The sequence below is a fragment of the Balaenoptera acutorostrata genome, chromosome 1, assembly GCF_949987535.1.
Source record: "Balaenoptera acutorostrata chromosome 1, mBalAcu1.1, whole genome shotgun sequence".
Taxonomy (NCBI): Eukaryota; Metazoa; Chordata; class Mammalia; order Artiodactyla; family Balaenopteridae; genus Balaenoptera; species Balaenoptera acutorostrata.
In genome coordinates this window covers 76228114-76240631 of record NC_080064.1, presented here as the reverse complement: position 1 = coordinate 76240631, position 12518 = coordinate 76228114, and the positions used below count along the sequence as shown (strand labels likewise).

At 34.9% G+C, this 12518-nt stretch overlaps 1 protein-coding gene across 7 annotated transcripts in view; it reads left to right on the top strand.

Moving 5' to 3' along the window:
• Positions 1 to 12518, top strand: part of COL24A1 (collagen type XXIV alpha 1 chain) — a 389632-nt gene that overhangs the window by 61527 nt on the left and 315587 nt on the right. For all 7 annotated transcript variants that reach the window (XM_057550626.1, XM_057550622.1, XM_057550627.1 and 4 more), the window contains one exon: positions 9725 to 9769. In XM_057550626.1, coding sequence (XP_057406609.1) covers positions 9725 to 9769 — 45 coding nt within the window. The remainder of the gene's footprint in view (positions 1 to 9724; positions 9770 to 12518) is intronic.

Below are 12518 nucleotides of genomic sequence, written 5' to 3'. Positions count from 1 at the left end.
TCAAACTATTTTTGAATTATTATTATAACTATTACAGTAAACATTAACAGCTCCTTTCTTATGTGCAATATTATAGTCTATCTGCTGAACCCTGTATCTTTTTATCTTAAAAACAACCCATTGAAAAAAACAAAAACAAAAAAAAACAAACCAAAACAACCCATTGAGACAGATAGTATGTTCAGTGTGTCATAAATAAGTTAATTGAGGTATGAAATGGTTAAGTCATTTACCCAAGGCCACATGACTAATAACTGACAGAGTTAGGACTCAAATCCAGGCATCTTTGACATGACTGTGCTCTTAATAACTTCAAATACTGTTTCCCCATATATTAGTTCATTATGCCAATATTTGTTATATGTGAGTTTGATTACTTCTGACTACCTCAAGCATGAATGCAAGAGGAAGTAAAATTTTGTTTTTTCCTGAAAGCCAAGGGAACAAATATAGTTTTGGATGACAGGTAATAATGACATCATTATTCCTTTTCTCTGGAAGTATCTGGAAATATTACAATTCTTTAAGTAATCTTTGAAGTGGCTGCAAGAAAGTTGTGTGTGTAGAAATACAACTCATGGAAACTGTTGAGATAAATAAACAAGATTAATATAAAATGTTCTGAAAACTAGAAGTAATATTGAGATAGAAATAACAAAGCAAGTAAATCAGCAGCAGTATTTTTATTCACTCTTCAGTAGAGTTTTTGGTTTGCTTCTGCCTTTTATCCCTTTTATCTCTCACCCCTTGACTTTTTTTTTAAAGATTAATAAATTTACTTTATTAAAAATAAGGCTTTTTTGTTTTTCCCCCCACAGCAAGGTACAACACAAATAGTGAAAATACAAGCCACAGACTGGGAGAAAATATTTGTAACCCATGTAACTAACAAAGAACTAGCATCCAGAACATGTAAAGAATGCACAGAAATCAATAACCCAACAGAAAAATGGGCAGTTCCCAAAACAGCAAATCCATTGGTCACTTAATATGTGAAAAGATTTTTAACCATACTAGGAATAAGGGAAATGAAATTAAAACAATGAGGTATCATTTCACAATTGTCAAATTGGCAAATATTTAAAGTCTGAAAATACCTACTTTTGGCCAGATGAGATACAACAGGAATTCTCATTTACTGCTGGTGGAACTGGAACAGCCACTTTGGAGCACGATTTGGCATGTCTAGGAAAGGTGAAGATGCACACTGCCTAACACTTAGTAATTCTGCTCATATGAATATATCTTAGAGAAACTCTCTAACACACATACACAAGAAGAAATTTTAAAATGTTACTTGCAGCATTGTTTATGAAAACAAAACAGTAGAAACCCCAATATATTTAAATTTTAAAAGGATATATTTTGATAGATTCATAAAATGTAACACTATGCAGCAGCTAAAATGAACAAACTAAATCTACCTATTTATGGCAACATGTATAAATCTCAAAAATATAACATTGACAAAAGAAATAGCCTCAAAGCATTTGTATAGTGTAATATATATAAAGTTCAAAAACATGCAAAAATATAACATTATCAAAACAACTTACAGAAATTTATGCTTTACTGAACAGTGAAACATTGTATTTATATAAATGTATAAAATCATGCATATTAAAAAAAAAAGATAGTGCTTCTCTCTGAAGAGGGACAGTTAAGAATGAAATCAGGGGTTTCATAAGGAAAGGCCCTTGAATTTTTTCTTTTAAAAAAATCTGAAATCAATATTCACACCTTGACTTGTTTTTAAAAACCAATATTACCACTTTAACAAGCTGTGTATTTCCCCAGATTGACTGGTTACATTGCCTCAATTTAGCCACCTTAATATAACTCTTATTTACCTAGGAACTGAAATATGTTTTCACTTCCCACTAAATGTTTAAATTTGTGCCAAAAATCAGATAAGTTAGATCCAGAGTGCATGCTGGGTTGGTTGGAACACAAGAGTCATAATTCTGAGCTTGGACTCCAGATGAATTTTTAAATTGGTTTTTAAATATAGCTGATCAGTTGCTACATTACTATTGGAAGTGTGCTTTTTAAAATTGTAAGAACATTAACAGCGATTTCAATTGAAGAAATTTTTCTGGGATCAAGAGGATAAGCCAGATGGGAGCAGTTAAGCACATCTTAGCATGAAGATATAACTCAGAACAATTGTGAAATATGAGGCACACATTTTAAAACAGATTGTTATGAATAATGTATGGCAGTATTTTTCTGAATGTCAAAAAATTCAACTACTATACTTTTAGTGATAATTATAAATCAGTGTGAATTCTTATTCTAGTTTGATGGAATTATTTCAGTTAAAAAAATCTTTCCATTACATAGGAGGTACACAGTTAACATCTTTATAAAGTTGGAAGGGAAAGAAGAGCTGAAAAAATCAAGTGGAATGCATTATGATTTATCAGTCACTCAAAACCTATACAGCTTTTCATAATCTATTTCAAGCAAGGACAGTACTAAGGAAGTACAGCAATACTGAATGTTGATGAGAACAACAATAAAAATAAAATCCGTGCCTGGAGAAAGAAATAAGGGGAATTCTTATGTTCCACAGTTAACGCTATAGATCATCTTCTCACCTGCCCAATATTCCTGTAAAAGTCTGCAGAGCTACATTTTCCTTTGCTTGGTTCGCAGTTCAGGCTTAGTACTGAAAGTCTAACATAAACGCTGCTGCTTGGGGGCTGTGCTGTCACCACTGTGACCATCTACTCTGCACTCTGCCATTTCCACTAATGGAAGGGGAGCTAAGAACAAGGCAACACGTACTGAACTCCCTCACAGGCAAGCCAGCGGCTACCCAAGTGGTGTACTCTGTGGGACTTGGAAGACGTTCCTTCATCCAAAGATATTTTCCTCTTGTGATTGACATCCTAACATTAATGATAAATTCATTTGGCTGAAAGTATTTCAGTTCCCAGAAGGTTTTAAAAAAAAATGTCTGTGTCTGCAGAAAAAGCTGTTATCGGTCATTTGGCACCCTTTTGAGAATTAGTTTGTCATACTGTTTTTCTCCACGAGAACTAGTTGAGAAGGACTACAGCTGGAGTTGATGGGGCCAAGGTGAAAACCGAGTACTAATTAATGTAGGTTAATGTGTCAATATTGCGAGGAGCTTGGGACAGAGGTGGGCAGGATTCTGTTGTGGGCGTGAGGGAAGTATGTTCCGAGAAGACGGGGAGGTGGGTAGAATAGAGAGGTCTGTGTGCTATTCATTCTCTAATTTAATTCTCTTCAATCTCTCCAGTTACCTGGGATCATTCTTCTATTTAATTTTTTGAAAACAATTAACCTCCCTATTCTTAAAACTTCAGGAACTTTATTGCCTTACCTCAAGTAGTACTTACATGTTCATGGTTGTTGATTTTTTTTTAATCTCATTCTGAATTCTTGCTTAAGGCTTCTTTTTCAATCAGCTATGGGTGTCTTACCACTATTTCTCTGGTTTGCCATAGGCTTCCCTGGTTATTTTGGCCAAAACATGGCTACAAACCTTTGTTTGTATTCCTCAAGGCATTGCTGACATATGAGTCCTGTAGTGTTTGACAGATTTTATTAGATACTTGGAATCCCCTGATTTGTAGAGGAATGCTATTATTACATTACAGAAAAGGACAATTTAATACTGGCTTTCAGATAACAGTGCAGTAGCAGTGGGCTAAAGGGAAATATATGAGTGATTTAGGAGTCCTTAAGTGGATTCTAGAGACAAATGCTCCTACCTTTCTGAAACCTAAAGTTTATCTAAGGAGGACCAAGATAGAAAATCAGAGTGGTAATAGAGAAGTTGTCTTATGCCAAAGGGGATACTTTCTCATATGTAGGAAAAATCTTTATCTCAGTGAATGTAAGTCCTTCGCATTTAGTGGGGGAAAGAACTGTTAAAAGAAGAAAACCACTTATATATGAAGTTGACAACATAGAGATTATATCATCGAGAATCTTTCTCAATACATATATACAAGCATTCCTCACTTTGCATGGTTCCAATATACACAAATTTCACTTAACACGGTTTAATTAAATAACACCAGTCCCCCAACAACATGGTTCAAATTAATCACACTGTGATTAGCTGTGTAAATATAAGCTTTGCTACTGGCTCTTCAGCTTACAAGTCACTATATAAATAGTAAATGTGCATTAAGATCAGTGATCGGTCACATCATTTCATTCAGAATCTGTTGGTGATTGTACACGACACATCTGTTAGTTCATGCACAGACAGCAGAGTGTATAGCTGTCTTGCTTCCTTCTCTCTGATAAACTCATGTGGCATTTTACACAAATGGATAATCAAAAAAAGTAACTGGTCAACAAAGATGAAAAGTACAATGAAATAAATAGTGATAACACAGAAATTGAAATTAGAATCAAATATAAATGGAGTTATAGAAGAAATAGCTGATCCTGGGGCACTGCTGCCATTTGAGAGACTCTACATATGCAGACAGAGGAACTTGGTAAAGGCAAACTTGTTTTTATTATCTTTTTTTAAGGCAAATTTTTTGACATAAGAGGAAAGGGTTGTGATGAATAGGACAGACATGTCCCAGAGGAGGTTACAACAGCAAAAAAACTTCACGTTAGAAGAACTCTTGGAGCTATTTCATGACATTGAAAGTGCAGAGGATGAAATGTTGGGAGCTGACCCACACTTAGAAAGGAGTATGACAGTTTGCCAAAACATAGAATATATGCTTGCTCTGTATGGTTATTTATACAAGAAAAGCACTATTCAAACTACTCTTCATAAATTTTTTCTAAGAAATGGAACTTTAATTTCTCACTGTTTCTAATGTTTTAAATTACACTGTACTAAGTTAATATTTAACATATTTTTTATTTCCCTATACAAAGGTAACTGACAGTGAGACTTTGAAACATTTTGACAAAAATTTTTAAAGGTCACAGAACAATTGCAGTTTTTCCCATTATTAAGATTGCTTGGCATGATTTCAGCTTATATGGTCAGTTTCATGGTCCTCTAGTACCATGCAAAGCAGGGATGGCCCTGTATGTAAATGGTACCACTATTTTCCTTATGGATAAACATTTTATTTATGTATCCAAATTTTAATTACTTGGGGGTAGTTCAGGTATATATTTGAAGTTTCTTTCTTTTCCATCCCTTAATATTTCTGATTTTGATTCAATTGTATCTTCTTTTTTTGGTCCTGTGTGGTCACCTGTTGATAACATATTTGTTAGGGTTTAAATTGTTGTTAAAATAAGTATTAAAATTAAAATCTCTATATTAAAATTAGATTCTACACCCCTTTTATTACTGGAGTTCTTGGCAAGGCAAATTTACATCACAACAAAAATTGAAACAACCCTATAACTCATTATAATGAGTTTTTAATCTGTTCTAAAACAGAACTTGTAAGTTTTTCTATTGGCATTCCTTAAGAAATGTGTGTTTACATCAGTTTCAGTATATTTATCAGAGAAAAATCTTACATTGTTAGTTACTCGGCCTTTTTTGTTATTATTCCTATGTGAGTATAGGAAGAACAATGACTCAAATAGTATTTTCAAAAGACTACAATATAAACAAACTTTTAAAAGTAACGTGTCAGGGAGACTTCCCTGGCGGTCCAGTGGTTAAGACTCCGTGCTTCCAATTCAGGGGGCGTGGGTTTGATCCCTGGTGGGGGAACTAAGATTCCACATGCTGCGTGGCGCGGCCAAAAAATTTTTTAAAAATTAAAAATAAAGTGTCACGTCCTTAGATTGGAGCTATGCCAAAGCTTGAATGTAGGCATTCTTCCCAGGAACTTATTCCCTTTGTTTTTTAAAATATTACAGACTAGTATTTAAGTAGAAAACAAATGAGACCTGTAGTCACAAATTAGGGAATACATGGAGGCTTTTATACAATAGTGGTGCTAATGCCAGTATATTACAGTAAAATATTATTACATTGAAAAATAACAGAAGATATTTTTTCTCCCACTTATTACCTTTCATTTCAATATTAAGAGAATTGAGATATCATATTGAATACTTAGAATCTATTTTCCCCCAAGTAACCCTCAAATTCCTCTAAGTCTTTACATCAATTCATTTATTCATCCAAATCTTTCCATCAATTAATTAACAAGCACTTACTATGTTCTAGACACTGGGGATACCACATTGAATAAAATAGTTCAGGAGCTTAAGTTTAAACTCTTTAAGGGGCATATATATCATCTCTAACTCTGCCCTCAAATCTAATTTATAATCATCTTTCTCCTAGACTCTCATAATAGCCTCCTACCTGACCCATTCTCTTTCCATTCTGCTCATCCCAGAGTCCCCATCTTTGTTTCAGGTCATATGCCCATGGGAGCCTGAATCTGTTTTTTCTCTGATACGTACATCAGTGATACATCAGTGTTACTTGAATTCTTCCAATGACTCAAAGCCTGAATTGACTCTTATAAATGCCTTTGTTTTTCATTCAGTGAAAGGTGAAAAAAAAAAGTAGTGACTTTCTTAACAGATTCAACTAGTTACAGAATGCTGGCAATTAAAAGGAGATTTAGTGGCAAAACTGGATCTAGAGCTCAGTGTGCTTGGTCTTTTCATTATTATTAGTAGTAAACCAAACCAAACCAAAAACATTTTGTTTCACTTCAGCTCTTTTGATTGCAAAGAATGGAGACTTAGGCTATCCCAGGGAAGAGAGAATTATTTCAATCCTCTCTACAGCATTAAGGGAAATCAGGGACCCATGGAATCTAAAAATGGTACTGTAATATGACTTAGCCTCGTAGGGGCGGGCACTGATTCAAAGCAGCTCTGAGTATCTAGCAACATTAGTTTGTGGAGCTCTTACTGTACTTTTCTATTAGCACTGAACTCATCTCCTCTCTCTGCATCTGCCCTTTTGTGTTATCTGGCTTTTCCTCTGACAAAAACTTTCTTTCTCAGCATAGTTTCTGCTTACTCTAAATTTTTTACTCATACTTTGGCTTTCTTCTCTTCCTCTTATCCTTTCTTGGTCAGTCTTTCTAGCTTCAGCTAAGTACCTGAATCAATCCTCCCTCCCTCCCTCCCTCCCTCCCTTCCTCCCTTCCTTCCTTCCTTCCTTCCTTCCTTCCTGTTGAACTTAATTTAAAAAAGAATTTGATTGGCTCAGCTTCACCCTGTTTAGGCAAAACTCTCCATTCCAAGTGGCCTCATAGGCTACTGGCCAGACTTCATATTGGCTTCCCTTAGATTGAAAGCCATCTCCTGGGGCTGAGGTGGAGTAGGAGGGAGCTCATGACTTTTTGGTGCTGCCTTTATATTAGAGTCTGTGGATGAGGAAGAATCTCTTCAGAGGGAGTTGTACATTCAGAGGATATTATGATCAACATAACATGTCTAGTTCACTGTTATAAACTGCTTCAGGGAAAGTAAGCTAAAGAAATTGTAGCACCACTGCATTCTGTTTCACCAGGGCTGGGGAGGGAAGAAACTCTGGTCAGAGAAACAGATAAGTGGCCAAAGAAAGGGAAGCATGTAGCTAGCTAGACTCAGCAGTACACAGAAATAAAAACAAGTAAGTAAATATATAAGCACAGTTTTTAATAAAAAAGAAAAGGAACTAGGCCCATGGCAGAGAGTTTCTCTACCTGTGTACCTCTCGCCCTGGCTCCTCATTTCTCATCTTCCTGACACTCTCTTAGGAACTCCATCCTTCTAGAGCTGCTGCCTCATCCAGGGGAGCCACCACCACTATCTTAGTGCTGAGGACATTTCTTATTTCCCATTATTAAAAGCTTTGTGTATATTTTACTTGTAGAATCTTGTGTAACATTTGGACAACTGAGAACAATGTATGTCTTGTATTTTGTAATTAGGCTGGTCTTTAGCTATCTTAAAAAATGTACAAACTCAGTGAAATTGTGGGTATATAAGATGCTGGTGGTAAATGTATAACTTTAATAATACCATGATTTATGATATATAATCCCTTTTGTTGATTTGTCTTGGTTGTCTAAAATTAATGTTTGAACATTTGGTGAGAATGAGGACAGCCTGCATTTGAGTCTGAGACAAATATAGGCATATTAAGTAAATAGAAGGGCAGGTTGCTCAATTCTTGATAAATCTAACTGTCAAATTGACATGATTCCACCTTACTACCTACATGACTTTGGTCATATCATTTAATTTCTCAGTGCTCAGTTTTCTCATCCGTAAAAATGAAGAAGATACCTACTTCATAGGATTGCCATAGAATTAGGTGAGGTATTTGGAAGTGGCTGGTGCAATGTCTGGTACATAGTGGCTCAGTGAAATTTCTTTGTGCCTTCGTTCCTTTTTCCCCCTCTTTTTTCCCCCTTCTTTCTCATGGCCACTTCTCTGATCTCTAATAGCCTAATCATGAAAGAACAGAGCTCCCAGAGGACAGGGCATTTCCTCTGCCCTCTTGCTTTTTCCTTCTGTTATTCCCTTGTTACAAATATGCTTACATATACAGATAACACAAAAATTTTTGTCTCCAACTTGCCTTCTTACATTTCTGGTCTTCTCTCTGGTTCCCAAGAGACCTCTCTACTTAAACATTTACTTTTGTTTTAAGTTTATCACCTCAAAACCTGCTTAAATCATTTCCTTATTTTTCAAATAGGTACCTCTTCTAATTTCCCCATTGTCCCAAGAGTATCATTTCCTTCTCTAATTCATTAATCCAAGTTCATAAACCCTCTGTGATTAATCCTGAATGACTCTTTTTACTCTGTTACTCTATATCTTAAAACTCCAAAAACTTATCTTCAGTTTGCAGTACATTAATTTGAAGTTTCTGATATTTATAAACTAACTATAATTTATTTCAGGTTTTTGAGGTTTGCTTAAAATCCTAAAAGGTTCTTTTAAAAAGGAACTTTTTCTTGTTCTTTTATATACACCAAAATCTAGTAAACAGCAGGTTGATTTCCTGATTGTTGATTAGAGCTGTACAAATATGCTCTGAAGTGTCCTTTATTTCTTTCTTCCTGTCCTTTCTTTTAGCTTCCTTTCTTTCACTCATAGAGTATCTTTCTAGAGGATAAAAGTTATTATCTCTTTTATATCTTTGGGTGTTAATTAAGATTTGATTTTGGTTCTTATTTGGAAAATTTTTTGTTACTAATTTCTTTTTTTTATTGAGGTACGATTGATATATAACATTTGTTACTGATTTCTTAGACAGCTTTATAAAACCCTTTTGATGGACCTGTGAGCAGCCTCTTTTTATTCACTCATTCATAGAATGTTATGACAATGTTTTAGATTAGAGAAACTGCCTGGAAACTGCCTGAAACTGCCAGTTTTTCAATAATTACAAGCAGATTATGCCTGAGGGCATTCTGTTTCAGCATTAATGAACTAAAACCAACTTTTAAAAAGCTTCAGAAAAACTTAGCAGATCCATTGCTAGATACCAGCCTTTTATAAAAGATGCTGTTTTTTAAAATTCAATACTATGTAACCATTTTAGTTGATAACAAATCATTCAAATAACACTCCAAATTAATTAAGAATTACTAATACGAATTTATTATTTAATAAAAATTAAATTTTTATTAAATTTAAAAGATTACATTTAATAAGAAATAGATTAGTAAGAATTACATTTGTATTAATGGGAAAACCAAAAGTTGGGGTGAAAGACAACTGTGGTTAGTTATTTGGCTCAAATGGGTTTACTTTTCATAGTATGTCTTCACCTTTACCCTTGCAGGGTCTCAAAGGACATCCAGGGCTCCCAGGACTCCGAGGTGAACAAGTAAGTATTCTTCCTTTATAAGACTTGCATCTTCTCCAGTGAAAAAGACACATGGTAGGGAACTCCACTGAGAAATTATTTTCCCCCATGTAACTCTTTCAATTTTTCTTAATGCTTTTTACTCTGTTTAGTATAGGAAAAACTTCTAATTTATTATCTATTAAATCTTGTGGGTTCTTTTTCATATCTTAGACTGACTTTCACTGTCTGCCTAACATGCTCCAGAACAGCAGTCTTAAACTTCCGTTGTTCATAAACCACTGTGAGAATCTCATAAATGCTGTGTATCCTGTCCCCGGATTATCCATGCATGCGCACACACACATATGCACACACACATATGCACTGATTTTTCTGTACGTTTCAGGGGCTTTCCCATTCTCCGAAGTCTATCCACAGCTGTTAGTTCCCTACCCTTGCATGAAGGAATGCAAATAAATTTTAATAACAATCCAAACTAGAATGGGACATCTGCTGTTTGTTGTCTATTCTACACATACACACATATGTAAAAGTCAAAATAGTTTGGGAACTATTTAGTTTTTGATCATGTTATTCCTTCTCTCTCCCACCATAAAATAATGTATCATTATGTCATAGGAAGAAATAAAGTCATATCTCTTGTTTTCAATACAATATATACTAGGCCAGTATGAATAAATCAGTGAAAAGTGTAGGAGATTAGATACTAACTAAGGTGACAAATCGTTATTGGAGATTTAGCAAAGAGCCTCAGGAAGCCCTAAAGGGAGCTCCAGAAAGAAAAATGATGGATTATCCCTGAGGGAAAGATAAATGAAGAAATAAAGCCAGTTTTCTCTTTTATTCATTGTAAGAGGGACAATACACTCTACTCAGTCCCTGAGGCACAATTTTTCAAGATTGCTAATTACTAGACATGGCAAGCGATATATGTATCTGTAGCAAGTAAAATCTCAGTTTCCTGAAGATCAAATGAGTGCTGAAAAGCATTTGAGTATTTATGGGAAAAAAAAATCAGAAGGGCAGGAGGGATTAGTTCCTGGGGAGGAAAAATAAATCCCTAGAATACTGCTTTGGCAGAAATTCTGTGTAGATTTCAATGAAGAAAACCTGACACATCACAAGTAAGTGAAAAATTGACCATTTGTCAGTACTGACCAGTTTACTCGCAACTGTTTTATAACCTGATTTTGTTAGTATACATGTCATTGTTCTGCGGGTGGTATGCTTTTGAGAAGAGTCTGAAATCAGTTTTAAAGGTTGGAATATGTATTATTGGAATCAGTTCTTTCTATTTTATTTATTTCCAGAAGAAAAAAGACAAAATTGGTGATAACTGTGAGGGACAACTAAAATCATTTTGCATTTTAACTGTGGAAACACTGTGGACATTAAGAGGAGCGTAACTAATTAGCTAGGAGACATTCCCTTCTGGAAAATTTGTAAATATCTCTAAACTGGCCAGCAAACACTTAGGAAAGTAATTATACTATCTGGGCAAGCTCTAGTAATAAGAGCTGTCATTTACGGAGTCTTTATTAGTTGCCAAACTGTACTACTGTTAACTGGAACTTCAAGTAGTATAATTATTTATTTAATATTTCCATATGTTCACTCATTTAATACTCTACAACACTAAGAATTATTGCAGTTACACCTGCTTTTAAATATATTTTTACACATTGTTCTCTTCTCTCTACACCATAATCCTGTGACCTAGATATTATTATTGTATTTTACTAATGAAAAAAACTAAGAGATAGGGAGGACCCATGCTGGCAGTGCTGGGACTCAGTGAAGTCTGACTGACTCAGAGCGTGTGCTTTAATTCTTAGAGTGAGAAGTGGGATTGGGGCAGGTTTATTATTCCTGATTTTTCCAGGGGTAGAGATATAACTTTGTGTCTGAATTCCTCCATTCGATCTACAGATTTAAGTGAGCCATTTTTTAAATGCAGAGTGAATTGAGGTATAGTGTTTGTTTTGAGTTTCTTTTGAGCTGCTCTGGTTGTCCAAGTGATTTTAGGGTGTGGTTGGCTTAGAATATGTTTGTGCCACATAAGACTGCTGAAAGCTTACTCGTTGACTTTGTTTACTGCTATTCCAGTAGAGCAGGATTTAGTCATCCAGTGGTGTCCTTTTGTGTATTTCTCTGTGCAGCTGGAATGTGTTATATCTCTACATGTTGTCTTAACATCCTCTATGAAAATCCGTTCAAAATCAGATTTCATTTATGTCTTATAACAGATTGCTTTTTAATTGAGGTCAGTTAACCTAAGTTGGCTAGGAAACTAATGAAAGGGATGGTGATTGGCATTAGCCGGAACCTACAAAATAAAAACAGCTTTTTAAATTTATTTCAGTCTTTTCTATTGGCATACCCAAGTATAAGGTTTTGTGGATGTCTGGATATAGGCCTGTGTGTTTTAGAATTGGATGGGGAACAAAGGAAGCAGTTGTAAATAGACTGAAGCAAGTCTCATAATTAGAGGGCTTTCCTTAGAGTACTACTTTAAGTTACTTGCACTTCAAACCTATACTAGGGAGGCAGCCTTGAATGGTGGTCTCTGGAGTTAGACTTGCTGATTTAAATTCTGGCTTTCTACTTACTAGCTGAGTGACTTCCCACTGATGACAAACACTTCATGTCTTGTTTTTCGCATCTGTAAAATAGGGATAATGGTATCTACCTTATAGGGTTTGAGCAGATTAAATAAGATAATACATATAAAATTCTTGAAATAGTGCCTGGCACATGATAGGTGCTC